General features: G+C 46.0%; 1 protein-coding gene across 2 annotated transcripts in view; it reads right to left on the minus strand.

Moving 5' to 3' along the window:
- Positions 1 to 23308, minus strand: part of ca7 (carbonic anhydrase VII) — a 41316-nt gene that overhangs the window by 14724 nt on the left and 3284 nt on the right. For both annotated transcript variants that reach the window (XM_068049061.1, XM_068049060.1), the window contains 4 exons: positions 14242 to 14360; positions 10178 to 10273; positions 6944 to 7006; positions 2477 to 2632 (listed from right to left, as the gene is read on the minus strand). In XM_068049061.1, coding sequence (XP_067905162.1) covers positions 2477 to 2632; positions 6944 to 7006; positions 10178 to 10273; positions 14242 to 14360 — 434 coding nt within the window. The remainder of the gene's footprint in view (positions 1 to 2476; positions 2633 to 6943; positions 7007 to 10177; positions 10274 to 14241; positions 14361 to 23308) is intronic.

The following is a 23308-nucleotide window of genomic DNA, read 5'->3' on the forward strand; positions in this document are numbered from 1 at the left end:
CGTGGCTCCCCAAGCCTGGCGGAGGCGGGCTTGCCACCAACCTTTCAGCCGTTAACTCTGCTTCTATCTCCATAGATGCTTCCAGCACATCGTTTTTATTTCAGATTTCCAGCATCTGTAGTATTTTGCTTTTATCCTGTATTTAAAGATATTCCAAAAAATATATTACTTTCACCGCACATGTTTTGTGGATCTCTGCTTGTAAAAAATAAATCTTGCTTTAGATGCAGTCTTGCTTTTCCTGGTAGACGTCTTGAAAATAATGAAGGGGTTCAATAGGTTGGATGTAGAGAGACTGTTGCAAGTTGTGGGTAATCTAGGCCACACAGGGACACTTCTACAGAACCTCCACAGCCTTAAAACTCTGTACAACCAATGAAAGACTATTTGAAGTTTAGTCCCTGATGTAATATAGAAACCGATGCATATAAAGGGAGGCTTTCATGGGATAGAAGGGAATAGGGAGATATAGGGACAGGGTGGAAGAAGTAATTAGAGTGTGAGGAGGCTCACGTGGAGCATAAACAGTGGCATAGACCAAGTGGGAAAAATGGTGTCGTTCTGTACCGTGAATTGGATAAGCACCTGAGGAGAAAACAAGTTGCAAGGCTGCAGGAAAAGGCAGGGGATTCGGACGAGCAGAGTTGATCTGCGAGAGAGCCAGCACAGACACGTTGGGCTAAATGGCCTCTTTCTGTGCTGTAACCATTCTATGAATTCTATTTTGTGCAGAGAGAATGACAAAAATAATACAATGACAATCAGATCATCTGCAGATTAACAAAGAGGGAGGAGAAATAAAAAAGGACACACTTGCATCAGAGGAGTGTGAGACTGCAAGCATACAGGAGGCTTAATAGCACTGAGTCACCACTGTGACACAGAACAAGGGCAGAAGCAATGACACTGGTGCAAGCTGGGCTTTATATATAAAATGGCAGCTGTTCAGGGCTGCAGCCAAGGGGAAGGTGAAAAGGAAGATTATCGCACTGAAGCAATTAGACATTGCTCGCACTATGTTTAACTCTTTGGGTATTAGTCAACAGCAGTGTTTCCAGCTCATTCAGTGTATTAACTCAGTGTGTATCAGTTCTCCATAGATAGGAGCTGGAGATAGTGATGCTCGAGAGAGAGAGAGAGAGAGAGAAAGAGAAAGCACGTGAGAGTGAGACACACACAGACACACAGAGGCAGAGAGAATGCAAAAGAGAGAGAGAGAGCATGCGAGAGAGAAAGAGAGACACACTCACACAAAGGCAGAGAGAGAGAGAGAGAGAGACGGGGGGCAGAGACATGCACAGAGCACGCGAGCGTATGTGCAAGAGTCAGACAAAAAGGGAGAGAGATGGACAGAGACAGAGAGAGGGGAAAGAAAGAGAGAGAGGGCAGTGGGAGGGGAAGGGTAGAGCAAGGAAGGAGAAGGAAACTGTTCAACCTCCTTGAAATTTAACAGTATAATTAGACCTCGTGGCCTCCAACTCCTCTGCAATCCTGTTGTTAACCATATCGTGAGGTAATGGTTATTGCATCAAGAAGTTATAATGATTCATTAGTCTAACCTTTAACATACTCAAATCAACAACAAATGTCACCAAAGCTGATTAGAAATAGTTTCTGATCAATCTCACAGGAAAAGCCACAAGTGAGATATTGGATATCAGTCGGGTAGGTTAAGGTACTGAAAAGGCCAAATTCCATTAATTACAGAATCGAAGCACTTTATAGTATGGGGGAAGGTCATTCCGCCCATCGAGCCTGGGAAACTCTTTACTAATGCAATCTAAAACTCGTCCCACTGCTCTATAACTTCCTCTGCTTCAAATATATTTGTGATTCTCTCATACAATGGTCTCAGCTTCAACCACTTCCTGTAGCAAAGCCTTCCACACTGCAACAACGTCCTGTGTGAATAAACTGCTCCTAACCCCTCTCTCTCTCTCTCTCTCTCTCTCACACAGAGTATTGTGAAGTGATTGCCACTCATCACTGCCTCCCCAACCTCAGAAAATGACCTATCCCTGTTCTCTCTAGCACAAACCCTTCATAGTTCCAAGCAGATGAGCTGAGATAGGGGCAGAGGCAGCGACGTTACAGAGGTGGAAGTGGGAGGTCCTGGTGATTGTACAGATACCTGGTCGGAATTCACAATGGAGTCAAATATGACACCAAGGTTGCAAATGGTATGGTTCAAGTCTCAGGCTGTCGCCATGGAGAGGGATGGAGTCAGCCGCAAGGGAATGGAGTTTGTGGCAGGGCCTGAAGACAGTTGGCTTCAGTCCTCCCAATATTTATTTGGAGGAATTTCTATTATCTGGCACCGGATGCCAGATAACGTGTGTGACAAATCAGAGACAGCGGCGAGGTGGTGGTGAGGCAGAGCTGGGTGTCACCAGCGTACGTGCGGAATCTTTACTTCCTGTGGACTCCAGGACAGCCCTGGAGGGTTGGCAACCCTTAATTCCGTGAGGTCACTCACCTGCTTCTCAGACACTCCGATGGGTTCCCTGAAGACGATCCAGGTCACGCTCTCATGGAGAGGAGGTGTGGTCAAAGAGCCTGGGTACGTCCAATAATCCCTGCATTCCGGCAGGAGACACTGTGGGTCAAAGTCCTTAAACTGGGCCTTTGTCTCCTGACAAAAGAGTAAAACAGTTTCCATGTTAAAAATGGCCAGCTCAGGCAGGAGAGATTAACGTAGCTCAATATTTATCAGATTAACATCAACTGTACATAACAACATAAGAAATAGGAATGGGCCATTCGGCCCCTCAAACCTGCTCCACCATTCAATAAGACCATCTTCTACCTCAACTTCACTTGCTTGCACTAGCCTTGAGTCCTTTAGTGCCCAATAATCGATCAATATCAGTTTTAAATGTACTCATTGACAAACATCCACAGTCCTCTGAGGTAGAGAATTCCAAATATTCATAACCCTCTGAGAGAAGAGACACTTCTCCTCATCTCAGTCCTAAATGATCAACTCCGTCTCCTGAGTCTATGATTCCCCTATTTCTAGATTCCCCAGGCAGGGGAACAGCCTCTCAGCATCTAAACGGTCGAGCCCTTTAAGAATTTTATACATTTCAATGCGATCACGTCTTGTTCATTTAAACACTAGGCCCATCCTATCAATCTCTCCTCGTGGGATAATCCCCTCATTCCAGAATAAATCTGGTGAAACTCTGTGGCATCTCCTCTAAGGAAAGTATATCCTTCCTCAGGTAAGCAGACCAAAGCTGTACACAGTACTCCAGGTGTGGTCTCACTAAAGCCCTATATAATTGCAGCAAGACTTTGTTAATGTTATACTCTAACCCCCTTGCAATCAAGGTTTACCCAACACTAACTGCTTCCTGCACCTACACCAATATTTTAAAAATCCTGTCAACTAAACAGTAAGAATAGAAGCTCAGTTCAGTTCAGTTCTTGCCCGAGTCCCCTTACTTCGAAATCAGAAGTTCATGGGTTGAAAAGCCACAACTTAGACCAACACTTTAGCACTGTACTGAGGGAAAGGCGCTGTAATTGGAGTCAACATGGCACTTTTTGAAAAGGAACACGGATGTCTTGCTTAAACTGGTCATTTATCGCAATGCTTGTGGACTTTCCGAGCTGCTACTTTTACCTGCAATAATAATCACTGTCCTTTGGGAGCAATGGATTAAAAAAAAAACATTTGCAGAATGTGAGTGTCACTGACAAGGAAACCTGTCTTGCTGGGCCAAACAGCCTCTTTTTGTGCTGAATGATTCTATAATTTATGGCCCATTCCTACTTTCCCTGAGGTGGTGGTGGTGGTGGTAGAGGGCCTTCTTGAACCACTGCACTAAAGGTTTGATACAATACGTCACTAGGCCACTTCAGGGGGGGGCAGTTATGAGTCATGCACATTGATGTGAGATTGGAGTCACGTGTAGGCCCAGACCAGTTAAGAACACAGATTCCTTCCCTGAAGGATATTTGTGAATCAGTCAAGAATTTTACAACAACCTGACAGCTTCATGGTCACTTTTACTGAGACGAGAATTTTCACAAAACTGCCATAAGAGTGTGGGAACAGGAGGAGGCCATTTAGACCCGAGAGTCAGCTCCGCCACACAGTGAGATCACAGCTGATCTGCGAGCTAACTCCACATACCCACCTTTGTCCCACAATCCTTAATACCTTTACATAACAAATCAACCAATTTCAGATTTAAAATTAATCTATCAATTGCCATTTTAGTTTAGTTTAGTTTTAGAGATACAGCACTGAAACAGGCCCTTCAGCCCACCGAGTCTGTGCCGACCATCAACCACCCATTTATACTAATCCTTCACTAATCCCATATTCCTACCACATCCCCACCTGTTTCTATATTTCCCTACCACCTACCTGTACTAGGGGAAATTTATAATGGCCAATTTACCTACCAACCTGCAAGTCTTTGGCATGTGGGAGGAAACCGGAGCACCCGGAGGAAACCCATGCGGTCACAGGGAGAACTTGCAAATTCCACACAGGCAGTACCCAGAATTGAACCCGGGTCGCTGGAGCTGTGAGGCTGCGGTGCCAACCACTGCGCCACTGTGGACCAGTTCCAAATTTCGAAAATTCTGTGTAGATGAATTTCCTAATTTCACTTCTGAAAGGTTTGCTCTAATTTTTAGACTATGCCCCCTAGTCGTAGACTCTCGAACGAGTGGGAATAGTTTCTCTCTATCTACTCTATTGGTTCCACCTAATATCTTGAAAACTTCAATCAAATCACCACTTAACCATCTAAATTCTAAGGAATGCAACCCTAGTTTGTGTAATCGCTTTTCTTAATTTCACCCTCGGAGTCCAGATATCATTCTGCTAAATCAACACTGCACTCCCTCCAAGGCTATTATATCCTTTCGAAGGTGTGGTGCCCAGAACTGCTCACAGTCACTCCAAGTGTGGTCTAACCAGACTTTGTACAGCTGAAGCATGACTTCTACCCCCTTGTATTTTATTCCTCCAGATATAAAGGCCAACATTCCATTAACCGTTTTGATTATTTTGGGTACCTGTTTATGACATTTTAGCAATCTATGTACCTGGACCCTCAAGTCTCTGAACCTCCACTGTTTCTAGCTTTTCACCATTTAGAAAGTAACTTTTTCTATCTTTTTTAGGTCCAAAGTGGGGGACATCACATTGAAACTCATTTATCACAGTTTTGCCCATTCACTCAATCTATCAATACCGCTTTGTAATTTTAATCTTCCATCTACACTTCTTACAATGTCACCACCTGTCTTTATGTCATCAGCAAATTTGGATATGTGGCTTTCCATCCAATATTCTAAGTTGTTAATAAATAAGGTGAATAGTTGGGGCCCAACACAGATCCTTGTGGGACTAAGTGATAGATACAGATTCAATCAAAGCCTTCATAAGAACTAGGAGCAGGAGTAGGCAATTCAGCCCCTCGAGCCTGCTCCGCCATTCAATACGATCATGGCTGATCTCATCTCGGCCTCAAGTCCACTTTTCTGCCCATTCTCCATAACCCTTTAACCCATTACTAATTAAAAATCTGTCTATCTCCTCCTTAAATTTACTCAAACTCCCAGTATCCACCACACTCTGGGGTAGTGAATTCCACAGACTCACGACCCTTTGAGAGAAGTAATTTCTCCTCATCTCTGTTTTAAATCTGCTACCCCTTATCCTAAAACTATGACCTCTCATTCTAGAATGCCCCACAAGAGGAAACATCCTCTCTCCATCCACTTTGTCAATCCCCTTAATCATCTTATATACCTCAATTAGATATCCTCTCATTCTTCTAAACTCTGGAGAGTAAAGGCCTAAACTGCTCAATCTCTCCTCATAAGACAAACCCCTCATCTCTGGAATCAATCTAGTGAACATCCTCTGAACTGCCTCCAATGCAACTACACCCCTCCTCAATTAAGGGGACCAAAACTGTACGCAATACTCCAGGTGCGGTCTCACTAATGCCTTGTACAGTTGCAGCAACACTTCCCTACTTTTATACTCCATTCCTTTCGCAATAAATGCCAAAATTCCATTTGCCTTCTTTATTACCTGCTGCACCTGCATACTAGTTTTCTGCGATACATGCACAAGCACACCCAGATCCCTCTGCACCGAAACACTCTGAAATTTCTCTCCATTTAGATAATAATTTGCCTTTCTATTCTTCTGACCAAAATGGAAAAGCTTGAGGCAATATCTGAAGAGTTGTTATTACGGTTCTTCGAGCTCACTGTAGAGTCCTTGATTGTAGGTAGATCTTGCTTTTCGTTGGGGCCCAGTATTCTTCTTAAACCTTGTTCGCTGTCGGAGACTTTTCTCTCTTGGGTTCATGTGTCTTCAGAGGATTCAGAGAAAGAGATGGGAGCAGACAGACAGGAGAGGCTGTGGTGAGCCAGCCAGGAGAGATCTTCTCAGTCCAGGAGCAAACAGCTTTCTGCCCAAACTGTTTGTACAAATTCAAAAAACACAGGTTGCCCAGCAGGTTAGTCATGTGACTAGCTGGTTTGACCATGTCTGTTTGTCTATTCGGCCATCTTAGCAGTCAACCTGGAATGCGGGCTCCCCCAACTTCAACGTCTGGTGATCAAAAGTCCATTGTGGGTTGAGTGTGTCAGGGAATGGTCCTTTGCCCTTTCCAAACACTATCTGTTAATATGCAAATGTTTTTCCAGCCAAGATCTGACAATTTTTTAAAGCAAGTCCTTTCTTCACTTCAAGAACAGTTTGAAATTTAATGTCCAAGTGGCAAAATTAATATGCCTCATGCTTGGCACCACACACACACCAGCAGAGGTTGTCTAAGACAATAAAAGGAATCTATGTTGCAAACAGCATGCTGAAATTCACCATTGCACAAACTGAAAGCTGCACTGCCCCTGTTTGGGTTTGATGGGCTGGCTCTTTACAAATCCTGAACTCTGATCTTACCTTAAATTTAACCATGTATAAGGCATCTGTTAACTTGTGCAGGTTGGCATGTTTATCTCCAGTCTGAAAGAGAAGGGGAGATGTTAAAATATGACAAGATTAGTTTGGTTCAAGAACGAGAGGGTGCAGATTTAAAGTAATTGGTAAGAGAAGCAAAAGTGACACGAGGGAAAACTTTTTCACCCAGCGAGTAGTTAAGGTCTGGAATGCGCTGCCTGAGAACGTGGTGGAGGCAGGTTCAATTGAAGCATTCAAAATTAGACAGTTATCTGAAAAGGAAGAATGTGCAGGGTTATGGGGAGAAGGCGGGGGAATGGGACTGAGGGAACTGCTCTTTCAGACAGCCAGTGTGGACACAATGGGCCGAATGGCCTCCTTCTGCACTGTAACAATTCTGTGATTCTTCTGTAATTCTGTGGTTAAGAGGGCCTCTCAGAACTACATGGAACTTACAGCACAGAAACATAGGAACATAGGAGTAGGCCATTCAGCCCATCAAGCCTGCTCCACCATTTAATACGATCATGGCTGATCATCCACCTCAATGCCTTTTTCCCCACACTATCCCCATATCCCCTTATGTCATTTGTAGTTTGAGATCTGTCAATCTCTGCTTTAAACATACTCAGTGACTGAGCTTCCACAGCCCTCTGGGGTAGAGAATTCCAAAGATTCACAACCCACTGAGTAAAGAAATTTCTACTCATCTCTGTCCTAAGTGGCTTCCCCCTTATTTTGAAATTGTGTCCCCTGGTTCTAGACTCCCCAACCAGAGGAAATATCTTAACTGCATCTACCCTGTCTATCCCTTTAAGTATTTTGTAGGTTTCAATGAGATCATCTCTCATTCTTCAAAACTCTAGAGAATACAGGCCCAGTTTCCCCAATCTCTCTTCACAGGACAGTCCCATCATCCCGGGAACAAGTCTGGTGAACCTTCGTTGTACTCCCTTTATGGCGATAATATCCTTCTGAAGGTAAGGGGACCAAAACTGCACACAATACTCCAGGTGCAGTCTAATCAAGGTTCTATATAATTGAAACAAAAACAAGAAATGCTGGAATCACTCAGCAGGTCTGGCAGCATCTGTGGAAAGAGAAGCAGAGTTAACGTTTCGGGTCAGTGACCCTTCATCGGAACTGACAAATATTAGAAAAGTCACAGATTATAAACAAGTGAGGTGGGGGTGGGGCAAGAGATAACAAAGGAGAAGGTGCAGGTTGGACCAGGCCACATAGCTGACCAAAAGGTCACGGAGAACAGGCAAACAATATGTTAATGGTGTGTTGAAAGACAAAGCATTAGTACAGATTAGGTGTGAATACACTGAATATTGAACAAACGTTAACTCTGCTTCTCTTTCCACAGATGCTGCCAGACCTGCTGAGTGATTCCAGCATTTCTTGTTTTTGTTTCAGATTTCCAGCATCCGCAGTATTTTGCTTTTATTCTATATAATTGAAGCAAGACTTCACTATTCCTGTACTCAAATCTTCTTGCAATAAAGGCTAACATACCATTAGCCTTCCATTCGGCCCAACTGGTCTATGCTGGTGTTTATGCTCCACATGAGCCTCCTCCCATTCTGCTTCATCACACCCCATCAGCATATCCTACTATTCCTTTCACCCTCATGTGCGTATCTCGCTTCTCAAATGCATCTATTCTATTCATCTCAACTTCTCCGTGTTAGTGAGTTCCACATTCTCACCACTCTCTGGGTAAAGAAGTTTCTCCTGAATTCCCTATTAGATTTATTAGTGATTATCTTATATTTATGGTCCCTAATTTTGGACTCTCCCACACATCTCTATGTCTACTCTATCGAAATCCTTCATAATTTTAAAGGCCTCAATCAGGTCACCCTGCCCACTATCCCCCCTCACCCCCACCCCCCCCCCCCCCCCCCCCGCCCACCCCCACCCTCAGCCTTTGCTTTTCTATAGAAAAGAGACCTGCCTGTCCGAAGTTTTGGAATAGTTATAATCTCACATTTCCAGTACCATACTTGTAAATCTTTTTTTTTGCATCTTTCCAGTGCCTCTATATCCTTTCTATATAATATAAACCTACTAGCTGAGCTACTGGGCTTAGAGTAAATAAACTTGTGACCTGGCAACACTGACACACTGCAGAGCAATAAGATACTACCCCAGAAACTTGAACACATAATCTGGGCTGATGCTCCCAGCTCCAGTACTGAAAGAGTGCTGCACTGTCAGAGACGCCATCTTTCAGATAAGATGCTAAAATCAAGGCTCTGTTTGCTCTCTCAGAGGGACATCAAAGATTCTAAGGCACTATCTCAAACAGCGGTATTCTGGCCAATATTTATCCCTCAATCAAAATCACCAAACAGATGATATGGTTATTGCTTTGTGCAAATTGGCTGCTGTCTTTGATACATTATAACAATGGCTGCATTTTAAAAGTAAATCACTGTAAAGTGCTTTGGGGTGACCTGAGGTTGTAGCTGGCACTATATAAATGCAAATTATTTTATTTATTTATTTAGAGATACAGCACTAAAACAGGCCCTTCGTCCCACCGAGTCTGTGCCGGCCAACAACCACCCATTTATACTAACCCTACAGTAATCCCATATTCCCTACCACCAGCCTACACTAGGGGCAATTTACAATGGCCAATTTACCTATCACCTGCAAGTGTTTGGCTGTGGGAGGAAACCGGAGCACCCGGCGAAAACCCACACGGTCACAGGGAGAACTTGCAAACTCTGCATAGGCAGTACCCAGAATCGAACCCGGGTCCCTGGAGCTGTGAGACTGCGGTGCTAACCACTGCGCCACCCGCTAAACGAGCCTGCAGCCTGTTCCACAGGTTCACTATTCTCTGGGGAAACAAACCCCCTTCTGACATCCAACCTCAATCTTACCTTATACAATTAAAATTATGATCCCCTCCCCGCCCCCATCCCCCTCCCCGCCACCCCCACAACTCCCAACCTATTTCTTTCTAACAAAAGAGGTTTGTAGTAATAGTTGTGACAGATTTGAGTCTTCATTCCGTCAGTCTTGGCTGGAGTCAATAACTCAGTGAAAGACACACACGTGCTGCCTGTAATCACTGTTCCTCACACAGCTGGAGGTCAGGACAAAGTCAAAGTCAATCACGATCGATATTCACATTGGTTATTGTGGGTAGAATCATTTCCCCTTTGGTCCAGGTCACAATAAATATTTACCTTCTTGGCCATTGAAATAAAAACCTACCTCCAGGAATACAGCGACCACCGCCAGCCCATCATGTGACACTGCTGCCTCCCCAAAGGTTTTGTACTTAGTCGAGTTCCAGTGAACCAAGTGAAGCTGTAGCGGAAGGAAAAAGAAAGGATAATCGCCCAGGTTTGGAGAGACCAAGGAACCCACCAGCTATCAGCAAACAGAGTCTATTTAAACTGTATTCCCCAGCACAGTCTCTGCAGACTACAGCAAATAGAACTCACGACCAAAACTACAGCAAAGTCTCCCAATAAAAGCAGCAAGATGCAGCGAGTGGAGGATAGTTACATAATACAGATTGCGTGTGTGAAGTTAATCCAAGTCACCAGTGTGGGTCCTGGGGTGATTGACGAGGGAATTACCCAATCAACTCCATTCTGCTCGGGAATTGTGGTATCACTATACGCATCCACTAGATTAATCCTAGTTTAAACATTTTAGTTATCAAGATAGGTTAAAAGAGCTGGGATTCTATCCTTTAGAGAAAAACAGACTTGAGGATGAAGCGCTCGAGTAGAGAGCTTGTTCCAACTAAATAGATTGGGATGTGGGGGCGACGGGGAGGGAGATGAGGGGGAGGGGATCATAATTTTAATTGTATAAGGCAAGATCGAGGTTGGATGTCAGAAGGGGGTTTGTTTCCCCAGAGAATGGTGAACCTGTGGAATAGGCTGCAGGCTCGTTCAGCGGGTGCCAATTCACTGAATTCCTTCAAGGGAGAGCTGGACGTGTTTCTGGCTGGAGCAGAAATCAAGAGGCTGGTTATGCCGAAGAATTATCAAGAATTCTCCTGGACTCGTTTTGATCTCCCCCCAAAAGAGGGAGACTGGACTGGGGGCTGGGTGGAAAAAAGGGTTCAGGAGGAATTTTCCTGAATTTTCTTGCCCCCCCCACCCCCCCCAAATTGACCCAGGATTTTTATTTTTATTTTGCCTCTCCCAGACGTCACATGTGGGATTGGTGGTAGGGGGGCGAGGGGGCGGGGGGGGGGGGGGGGGTGGCGGTTGCAGGGTAGTATATATTGTGATGTACAAGGTAGCACAATTATGTGGGGCAGGCTGGATGCGTCATTTCCTGTCCATCATTGTTTGTATGAAATACATCAAAAGGAATCAAAAAAACAAAAAATACACGAAGCCCACCAAATACACCACATTTGCTTTCAGCTATGCCCATAAACCCAGCCTATCACAGAATCACAGAATCACACAGTGCAGAAGAGGCCCTTCGGCCCATCGGGTCTGCACCGATGCATTAAAACACCTGAATAAAAGCAAAATACTGCGGATGCTGGAAATCTGAAATAAAAACAAGAAATGCTGGAACCACTCAGCAGGTGTGCGGAACCCAGTTCCGAAGAAGGGTCACTGACCCGAAACGTTAACTCTGCTTCTCTTTTCACAGATGCTGCCAGACCTGCTGAGTGGTTCCAGCATTTCTTGTTTTTATTTCATTAAAACACCTGATCTGTCTGCCTAATCCCATTTGCCAGCACTTGGCCCACAGCCTTGAATGTTATGACGTGCCAAGTGCTCATCCAGGTACTTTTTAAAGGATGTGAGGCAACCTGCATCTACCACCCTCCCAGGCAGGGCATTCCAGACCATCACCACCCTCTGGGTAAAAAAGTTCTTCCTCAAATCCCCCTTAAACATCCTGCCCCTCACCTTAAACTTGTGTCCCCTCATAACTGACCTTTCAACTAAGGGGAACAGCTGCTCCCTATCCACCCTGTCCATGCCCCTCATAATCTTGTACACCTCGATCAGGTCACCCCTCAGTCTTCTCTGCTCCAGCGAAAACAACCCAAGCCTATCCAACCTCTCCTCATAGCTTAACTGTTCCATCCCAGGCAATATCCTGGTGAATCGCCTCTGCACCCCCTCCAATGCAATCACATCCTTCCTATAATGTGGCGACCAGAATTGCACACAGTACTCCAGCTGTGGCCTTACCAAAGTTCTGTACAACTCCAACATGACCTCCCTGCTTTTGTAATCTATGCCTCGATTGATAAAGGCAAGTGTCCCATATGCCTTTTTCACCACCCTATTAACCTGCCCTTCTGCCTTCAGAGATCTATGGACAAACACACCAAGGTCCCTTTGTTCCTCGGAACTTCCCAGTGTCAGGCCATTCATTGAATACTTCCGTGTCACATTACTCCTTCCAAAGTGTATCACCTCACACCTCACCTCAACCTGCCTATACATTACACAATATACAAGTTGCACTTGTGAATTCAAAAGAACATAAGAAATAGGAGCAGGAGAAGGCCATTCGGCCCCTCAAGCCAGCCCCGCCATTCAATAAGATCATGACTGATCTGCCCCAGACCTCAACTCCTCTTTCGTGCCAGCTCCTCATAGCCCTCAACTCCCCGAGATTTCAAAAATCTATCTACCTCCTCTTTAAATACTTCCAGTGATCTAGTCTCCACAACTCTCTGAGGTAGAGAATTCCAGACATTCACTACTCTCTGAGAGAAGAAATTCCTTCACACCTCAGTTTTAAATGAGTGTCCCCTTATTCTGTAACTATGTCCCCTAGTTCGAGATTCCCCCACTAGTGGAAACAACTTCTCAACATCTACCCTGTCAAGCCCCCTCAGAATCTTGTACGTTTTAATAAGATCACCCTTCATTCTTCTAAACTCTAATGAATAAAAGCCTAACCTGTTTAGTCGTTCTTGATAAGACAACCCCTTCATCCCAGGAATCAGCCTAGTGAATCTCTTCTGAACTGCCTCCAATGCCAGTATATCCTTTCTTAAATACAGGGACCAAAACTGTACGCAGTACTCCAGGTGTGGCCTCACCAACACCCTGTACAGTTGTAACAAGACTTCCCTATTTTTAAACTCTAACCCCCTAGCAATAAAGGCATAAATTCCATTTGCCTTCTTGATTACTTGCTGCACCTGCATGCTAAATTTTTGTGTTTCATGTACAAGAACACCCAGATCCCTCTGTGTTGTACTTTTTTGGAGTCTCTCTCCATTTAAATAATAGTCTGCCTTTTGATTCTTCCTACCAAAGTGCATGACCTCACACTTTCCTACATTAAACTCCATCTGCCAAGTTTTTGCCCACTCACTCAACCTATCTGTATCCCCTTGCAGATTCTGTGTCCTCATCACAACATGCTCTCCCACCTATTTTTGTATCGTCAGCAAATTTGGATATATTACACTCTGTCCCCTCCTCCAAGTCATTAATATAGATAGTAAATAATTGACAATTCACTGCCCAGTGACAGATTTCAAGGGCATCTCTCAATATTCATGATCTTAAAGACCTACGAGGATTAGAAGCAGACATACTGGGCGTCAAACCTCATACTACATCACATCCTCTCTCATTGGATGTCAACTTTCCCTTTACACCACCCCTCATGGTTCTGTGAATGATTAAGTTACCTGGAGCAGACGTGACATTTCTAGAAATGTCACATGGTTAAAGAGTCACCCTATGATGTTACTCCCTCTCAGGCTGGACCAGCAGATGTTATGCTCCAATTGACCTCAGCACCCTCAGTAGAAAATACCTGGACTCCCATTCCTCATAATTGCGCCATAACTTGAGTTGGACAGGCTGTACAGATGGGTATTGAACAAGATCTTAGTGGGGGTGGGGTGGGGGATAAGGGTGTGGTTGTACAGGCTCAATATTCACTAGCAGTCACTGTCTAGGCTCACACATGGCGAATGTCCCCTAGTCTATACACCCACTCCCTCCACCACCGATGCACAGTGACAGCAGTGTGTACCATCTACAGATGCACTGCAGCAATGCACCAAGGCTCCTTCGACCTTACCTTACTTCAACCACTTGGACTGCAGTCGTTCAAGAAGGTGGTTCATCACTACCTTTGAAGGCAAACAGGGGATGGACAATAAATGCTGGCTATGCCAGTGACACCCACATCCCATAAAAAAATTGAAGGAGGTAACGGAGAGCAAAAAGTGCCTCAAAACTGAACCCTAGGAAAGAGAATAAAACACAAAGACCCAATTCTTCCCCACCCGTTATCTGGTAGAAGGAACACTTTCTTACCTCCCCAAGGTACGACTTGCCGTCGACAGTATGCTCAGATCCTTGCCTGCCTTTCCGTCCCCAGTGAAAATGGAACTGTTTCAGTTTGTAGGGATTTTCCAAGGGGCCACCACAGACCACTGCAAGATCACGAACGGGTCTCAGTGTTAGAACCAGATCAGAGGACAGATGAGGAAAGCCATTCAGGATAACCAACAATGAGAACATTAACTTGCACTTATATAGCACCTTTAACAAATTAAAACTTCCCAAGATGTCTCATCGAAGTGTTAACGGACAAATATTGTCACCAAGTTACACAAGGAGATATTAGAACAGATGGCACTTTCAAGGAGCTGGGACAGACATAATGGGATGAATGGCCTCTTTCTGTGCTGTGTTATTCTATGATTGTATAGAGATGACCAAAAGCTTGAAGGAGGAGAGTAAGATAGAGGTGGAAAGGTTTAGGGAGGGAATTCAAGAAGTTAGTGTCTTGGCAGCTGAAAGCGCGGTTGCTAATGATGCAGCGATTTTTAAAACAATCAGAAAATCCATGAAGTAAAGGATTCAGAGCCCAGCAGAAAGTGAGAAAGACTATTCAACCCATCATATCCACTCCATCCAGACTCCACATCTGTTTACTCTACCAGTGGTTCCTTTCTTACCCCACCCCACACCAGACCAGACCAGTACACCTTAGTACTGATCCTCGAAGAAGCAGCAGATTCCTTCATATACTGAGAAATAAACAAACAAGCATTGTTATTAACTGCTCTATAATCCTCACCCTTGCTCATTAGAGAACCAGTCAGCTCTTTTTTTAAAGAAAGCTGCCCATTGATTGAAGTATTTTCTCAGGAAGTCTGCCAGAACAGGAGTCATCGGAAAGAAGTGAAGAATTCCCTCCCAATGCAGATGGTTATCTTGTTCAGGTGCAGGAGCAAGAATGACAGATGCACCAAGTAGGATACACTGGCCTTGGAGGCTACAGTGCAGATTCACCAGAATACCAGGACCCAAAGGGTTAAATTATGAGACTGCAGGTTGCTGGACTTGTATTCCTGCGAGTTTCAAATGTTGAGGGGTGATCTGATTGAGGTGTTTGGTTTCTCTGCATCAACCCCATTTCACCTGGTGGGAGAGTCCAGAACAAGAGGCAAAACCTTAAAATTAAAGTCAGGACGTTCAGAAGTGAAATCAGGAGACATTCCTCCCCACAAAGTGCACTGATAAACTGGAACTCTCGTTAACCCCCACCCCCACCACAAAACACTGTGGACACTTGAGGTCAATTGACATTTTCAAGATTGAGATTGCTAGATTTATGTCGGGTAAAGATATCAAAGGATATGGCGGGAAAACTCTCCACTAGTTGGAGTCTTATCTAGCACAAAGGAAGATGGTTGTGGTTGTTGGAGGCCAATCATCTCAGTCTCAGGATATTCCTGCAGGAGTTCCTCAGGGTAGTGTCCTAGGCCCAACCATCTTCAACTACTTCATCAATGACTTCCCTTCATCATAAGGTCAGAAGTGGGGATGTTCACTGATGATTGTACGATGTTCAGCACCATTCACAACTCCTCAGATACTGAAGCAGTCCGTGTAGAAATGCAGCAAGACCTGGACAACATTTAGGCTTGGGCTGATAAGTGGCAACTAACATTTGCACCACACAAGTACCAGGCAATGACCATCTCCGACAAGAGAATATCTAACCATCTGTCCTTGACATTCAACGACATTACCATCGCTTAATCCTCCACTGTTAACATCCTCGGGGTTACCATTGACCAGAAGCTGAACAGGACCAGCGATATAAATACTGTGGCTACAAGAGCAGGTCAGAGGCTGGGAATCCTGCGGCAAGTAACTCACCTCCTGACTCCCCAAAGCCTGTCCACCATCTATAAGGCACAAGTCAGGAGTGTGATGGAATACTCTCCACTTGCCTGCATGGGTGCAGCTCCAACAACACTCAAGAATCTCGACACCATCCAGGACAAAGCAGCCCGCTTGATTGGCACCCCATCTACAAACATTCACTCCCTCCACCACTGACGCACAGTGGCAGCAGTGTGTAACATCTACAAGATGCACTCAGCAATGCACCAAGGCTCCTTCAACACCTTCCAAACCTGCAACCTCTACCACCTAGAAGGACAAGGGCCACCGAAACATGGAACCACAACCACCTGCAAGTTCCCCTCCAAGCCACACACCATCCTGAATTGGAACTATATCACTGTTCCTTCACTGTCGCTGGGTCAAAATCCTGGAACTCCCTTCCTAACAGCACTGTGGGAGCCCCTATGCCACATGGACTGCAGCAGTTCAAGAAGGCAGCTCACCACCAGCTTCTCAAGGACGATTTGGAATTGGTAATAAATGCTGGCCTGGCCAGTGAGGCTCACAGCCCAAGAATGTATTTTTAAAATGGAGTAGAGGTGGAGATCAGCTATGATCTGCTAGAATAGGACAGCAGGCTGAAGGGGCTGAATGGCCTCCTCCTCCTTTGCTGTGCTGAAGGAATGAGTCTGCATGTTGCCCCGCCCCCATAACGAAACAGAGAGTTACACTGAATAATTTATGCACATCAAACACCAAACTGGCACAGAAGCCTCATTTCAGTAATTTGATTCGCCTGGAATACAAAGATCTCACAGTTCACGACTTCTGAGCGCCCAGTAAAAAGGTCAGAAAATAATTAGGTGATGCAACTAAAACAAGACTGCACCGTGAACCTGCTAATTTGGTACGAAGTTCACGTGGGCTTTGGGTTCAAAAACTTGCATTTATATCGTGCCTTTGACAAAGAGGGCAGGTGGCCAAAAGCTTCGCGAAGGAGGTGGGTTTAAAGGAATGTTTTTATGAGGAGAGAGAGGTAGAGAGGTTTAGTGAGGTAGAGAGGTTTAGTGAGGGAAACAACAGAGCTTTGGGTCCAGGCAGCTGAAGGACCAACCGCCAATGGTGGAGCGATTAAAATTGGGGATGTGCAAGAGGCCAGAATCGGAGGAGTGCGGAGATCTCAGAGGGTTGTGGGACTGGAGATCATGGAGATAGAGAGGGGCGAGGCCATGGAGGGATATGACACAAGGATGAGAATTTTGAAATCGAGGCATTGCAGACCAGGATTCTATGTAGGTCAGTGAGCTCAGGGCTGAAGGACGAACGGGACTTGGTGCAAGTTAGGAGACGGGCAGCAGGGTTTGGTGAGATAGGTGAGCAGGTGAATGCTATAATTATGAGGAAAGTCTAGGATCATTTCCACTGGAGTTCAGAAGTCTAATTCTAGATTAAATGGAGTTTTTTTTTTAAATGAAGGGTTAACAGAATGAATGGGAAAGATTATTTCCACTGGTTGGGCAGTTAGTGGCAACGAGTCATTAATTTAAAAGTGTCATGCAAGGAATGAGGAGGGAGTTTAGGAGAAATTTCTTTCCATAGGTTATTGGAGCATGGAATGTTTTGCCACAGGGAGCGGTTGAGGCAGAGACCATTAAATTTCATAAGGGAAGACTGGATAGATATTTGAAGGAGAGGAAGATACAGGATTACCGAGAATGGGTAAGGTGGGATTCGTTTTGTATTGTTCCATCAAAGAGCTAGCATAGCTATGCTGGGCAGAATGGCCTGTGACCTCTTTTGGCGCCCCATCACTGGATGTTTATATTCCCACACACCAGTCAAAACTTTCAGCCTCGCAAGCAGCACAGTTTAGAGCTGAATTGTGCATGTGTGTGTGTGTTAACTCCATCTTAACCCTTAGGAACTCTAATTATCTATCACTGTTGTCAATCCCCCCTCCACTGTTGCCTCTCCCCCTGCAGGAAAGAACTCTTTAATACCTCAGTCATTGGATAGTGGGGATTGTGGGGGTGGGGGGGGGGGGGGGGGGGGAGCTTGTACAGCAAGTGTCAGCTAGCTATTAGGCAATGGGAAGCATCACAATTCTGTTCTTCCTCCATCAACACTTACAGCTTTTTCAATTGGGTTCCTGAGCCTTACTAAGCAGCTTGAAGGATAAGTAGATGGTGATGGAAATGGGAAATATCTAAATGCAGTACTTTTACACTTCCAATCCTCTTATTTTAATCCCCCTGTCTCTGGTAAGGACTGATCCTTGTCCAAAGCTAGACAGTGGGTGTTGATAGACTCAGTCCAAGGAGTTGTACACCAGGTTACATTAGTACAGAGGTGAATGGGATACTAATGCAGAGAATCTGGGAAACCTGCCATCAACTGGGGTAGACCTAGGATTGGCAACCCTCCAGGATTGACCTGGAGTTCCCTGAAATTAAAGATCAATCTCCAAACTCTGCTGTGAGACAAAACCTGGGAGAAAAATCATATTGGGAAATTTTAAGACAATTTTAAAACAATGTTTTATTTGAAGAGTTTTGTTCACTATTAGAGAGTGGGTACAAGGATGATTCCTGACTCTCAGTCAAAACAGTCCAAAACTCTGTTCGCTTTCTAATTGGCTGTGGGAAGGTGAGGGTTAACATGTTGGGTGACTAATGGAGGGAGCATGGGGGCGTGTGGTGGTGAGGTCAGGGGGCGATAAAACCTAGAGGAATACTATGAGAGTTGGTTATGTGTGACTACAGACTTGCACCATAATCTCAGACTCAATCCGTAGCTTTGGCTGAATGAATTGGGCTGACGGGTAGGCTGAAACTCCAACAGCACGGTGCTCCCTCAGTACTGCCCCTCCGACAGGGTGGTGCTCCCTCAGTACTGCTCCTCCGACAGGGCGGTGCTCCCTCAGTACTGCCCCTCCGACAGGGCGGTGCTCCCTCAGTACTGCCCCTCCGACAGCATGGTGCTCCCTCAGTACTGCCCCTCCGACAAGGCGGTGCTCCCTCAGTACTGCTCCTCCGACAGCACAGTGCTCCCTCAGTACTGCCCCTCCGACAGCACAGTGCTCCCTCAGTACTGCCCCTCCGACAGCACAGTGCTCCCTCAGTACTGCCCCTCCGACAGCACAGTGCTCCCTCAGTACTGCCCCTCCGACAGCATGGTGCTCCCTCAGTACTGCCCCTCCGACAGGGTGGTGCTCCCTCAGTACTGCTCCTCCGACAGCACAGTGCTCCCTCAGTACTGCCCCTCCGACAGCACAGTGCTCCCTCAGTACTGCCCCTCCGACAGCATGGTGCTCCCTCAGTACTGCCCCTCCGACAAGGCGGTGCTCCCTCAGTACTGCTCCTCCGACAGCACAGTGCTCCCTCAGTACTGCCCCTCCGACAGCACGGTGCTCCCTCAGTATTGCCCCTCCGACAGGGCGGTCCTCCCTCAGTACTGCCCCTCCGACAGGGCGGTCCTCCCTCAGTACTGCCCCTCCGACAGGGCGGTCCTCCCTCAGTACTGCCGCCCCCAACAGCACGGTGCTCCCTCAGTACTGCCCCTCCGACAGCACGGTGCTCCCTCAGTACTGCCCCCCCCCCAACAGTACGGTGCTCCCTCAGTACTGCCCCTCACCTACCAAAAGGTGCGACACTCCCTCTGGGAGAGTCAGTCTACATTATGTACTCAAGTCTCTGGAATGGGACTTGAATCCACAACTTCCTGACTCAGGGAAGACAGTGTTCCCCACTGAGACACAGCTGTGGTGTGATAGACTCTATTGAAATAGAGTCTAATTCTGTCACTGCTTTCTGACCAGTTTGTGTTTAAAACATTATAAACAAAGAACAATGCAATGTCCTTTCCTGCAGCTCCCTGTGCTCTTTCAGCTGCACTGCTCCATCACACAATGATAGCTCACATCTTCACTCCCCTAATTTACTACCTTTAGCTCAGTTTTCAAACCAAGTTACTGAGTAAGAGATTAAATCCCAAATCAACAGATTAAAAAAGGACGTCAGACCTCCTACTTCACCGTTTATATATATATCACCCGAAGCCTTTTATTAAACTCAGAAGTCAAGTAACCGCACAATGAGAACTGATCCTTAAAGTGGCTTCTGATTACCTGGGGCGACATGTCTGCTGCTGCCTTCCCCTCGTCACTGAAAATAATAAAAAGCCATTGTTTGGTTGTCAATGGCAACACCCAGCAGATCCACAGAGACCAGAAGCTCTGTCTAAGGCTGGGGGGGCAGCAGTACAGACAATTGGAGTCAGGTGTCCTGGACTAAGAGGGGAGGGTAGCATCACTGGCTGCTGCTTGACAGTGGGTGTGTGCACATGTCGAGATTTTGACGGATCAGGATCTGCCTCGTCAGTGACCCACTCACTTGCTGCATCACCAGCGCACAGTGGCTGCAGTGTGTCCCATCTACCAGATGTACTGCAGCAACTCACCAGGGCTCCATCAAAAGCTCCTCTACCAGCTAGAAGATCAAGGGCAGCAGACACATGGGAACACCACCACATGCACCATGACTGCAGTTTTTAATTTTGGATTTAAAAAGAGATTACAGCTCATTCATCAAGAAAACGATGCTCCAGTCAGTCAGTCAGTTGTGGCCTTGACTCTGTAATATATCATGCTGCCGTTTCTAAATAAATAATTAACTGGCAAGAAAAGATTTACACCACATTCTGCAGCCTGTGCCTATCATTCCCGCCGCTAACCCACCCCCACAACCCCCCCACACTGCACCCACCCCCCCCCACCACGCTCCATCATAATGTTATATAACATTTACATGGCTTGAGAAAATGTCATAAATTTTCAGATTGCAATTCGCCGATAATATAAATTTCTCTGGAGCTCCTCAGTTTCAGAGACCCCTGAATGACACTTAGTGGGATCTGAGCAAGGAGAAAAGACAGGAGGTTACCAGGGTGAAAAGGGTTAAATTATGAGAGCATAGGCCAGGCTTGAGTACAGAAGATTAAGGGGTGAACTAATTGAGGGGTTTAAGATGATTAAAGGGTAGAGCCAGGCAGAGAGCAAGACAGAGAGAGAGGCAGAGGCAGAGAGAGAGAGAGAGAGAGGTAGAGAGAGAGAGAGAGAGAGGCAGAGAGAGAGAGAGAGAGGCAGAGGCAGAGAGAGAGAGAGAGAGGCAGAGGCAGAGGCAGAGAGAGAGAGAGAGAGAGGCAGAGGCAGAGGCAGAGAGAGAGAGGCAGAGGCAGAGAGAGAGAGAGGCAGAGGCAGAGGCAGAGAGAGAGAGAGAGAGTCAGAGAGAGGCAGAGAGTCAGAGAGAGAGTCAGAGAGAGGCAGAGAGAGAGAGAGAGAGACAGAGAGGCAGAGAGAGAGAGAGAGAGGCAGAGAGAGAGAGAGAGAGAGGCAGAGAGAGAGAGAGAGAGAGAGTCAGAGAGAGTCAGAGAGAGTCAGAGAGAGTCAGAGAGAGAGAGAGAGTCAGAGAGAGGCAGAGAGAGAGAGAGAGGCAGAGAGAGAGAGAGAGAGAGAGAGAAAGAGAGAGAGAGAGAGAGAGAGAGAGAGAGAGAGAGAGAGAGAGAGAGGCAGAGAGAGAGAGAGAGAGACAGAGACAGAGAGAGAGACAGAGACAGAGAGGCAGAGAGAGAGAGAGAGGCAGAGAGAGAGAGAGAGAGAGGCAGAGAGACAGAGAGAGGGGCAGAGAGACAGAGAGAGAGAGAGAGAGAGAGGCAGAGAGAGGCAGAGAGAGAGAGAGAGACAGAGAGGCAGAGAGAGAGAGAGAGAGAGAGGGAGAGAGAGGGGCAGAGGCAGAGAGAGAGAGAGAGAGAGGCAGAGAGAGAGAGAGAGAGAGGCAGCAGAGAGAGAGAGAGAGGCAGAGGCAGAGAGAGAGAGAGAGGCAGAGAGAGAGAGAGAGAGAGAGAGAGGCAGAGAGAGCGGGAGGGAGAGGCAGAGAGAGAGACAGAGAGAGGGAGAGGCAGAGAGAGAGACAGAGAGAGGGAGAGGCAGAGAGTGAGAGGGAGGCAGAGAGAGAGGCAGTGCGAGGGGGAGGCAGAAAGACATTCAAAGAGAGAGACAGAGAGACAGAGAGATGGAGCGAAGGAGAGAGGGAAAGAGGGAGAGCGGGAGTGAAACAGAGGGAGAGGGACTGAGACAGAGGGAGAGAGACAGAGACAGACAGAGAGAGAGAGAGAAACAGAGACAGAGACAGAGAGAGACTGTCTTCACAGTGGCTAATCCTATTTTTGTCTCTTCACTGAGTGTTTCCAGCATTTTCTGCCTTTATTTCCGATATTCAGTACCTGTAGTATTTGGTTTTTAGTTTGATGGAGGTGCTGTTGTTTTTTGACAGCCTCTAACCACTTGGTGAATACATCTCGTCTTTTTTCACAATAACGAAGTACTGTTTGAAGTGTCACTGTGCAATGTAGAAGCACAGCAGCCAACTTACACACAGCAAGCGCCCACAAACTGAAAGCATACTCCCCTGTACAAGGAACACAGAAAAGGCTAGCATGCAGGTACAGTTAAGTAATTAGGAAGGCAAATGGCATGTTGGCCTTTATTGCAAGGGGAATAGGGTACAGGAATAAAGAAGTCTTACTAAAATTATACAGAGCTTTCGTGAGACTGCACCTGGAGCACTGAGCGCAGTTTTTCTCTCATATTTAAGAACAGATATACTTGTCTTGGAGACAGTACAGCGAAGGTTCACTAGATTGGTCCCTGGGATGTTGGGGTTGTCCTATGATGAGGGGCTGAGTAAACTGGACCTATCCTCTCTGGAGTTTAGAAGAATGAGAGGTGATCTCATTGAAACATACAAGATTCTAAAGGGATTTGACTGACTATACATTGAGAGGTTGTTACCCCTGGCTGGGGAATCTAGAACATGGGGGCACAGTCTCAGGATCAGGGGTCAATCATTTAGGACTCAGAGGAGGAAAAATTTCTCACCCGGATGTGTGTGAATCTTTGGAATTCTCTACCTTAGATGATTGTGGATGTTTCATCATTGACTACATTTAAGGCTGAGATAGACAGACTTTCGGACATTAAGGGAATCGAAGGGATATGGGGAGCGGATGGGAAAGTGGGGTTGAAGCAGAAGATCAGCCTTGATCTAATTGAATGGTGGAGCAGGCTCGAAGGGCCGAATGGTCTACTCCTGCTTCTATTTCTTATGCTCTTAACAGCAATAAGATGAATTACTAAATAATGTTTGTTTTTTTAAAGGTGACTTGGGTTGAGGGATAAATATTG

The sequence above is a fragment of the Heterodontus francisci genome, chromosome 17 (assembly GCF_036365525.1).
Source record: "Heterodontus francisci isolate sHetFra1 chromosome 17, sHetFra1.hap1, whole genome shotgun sequence".
NCBI lineage: Eukaryota > Metazoa > Chordata > Chondrichthyes > Heterodontiformes > Heterodontidae > Heterodontus > Heterodontus francisci.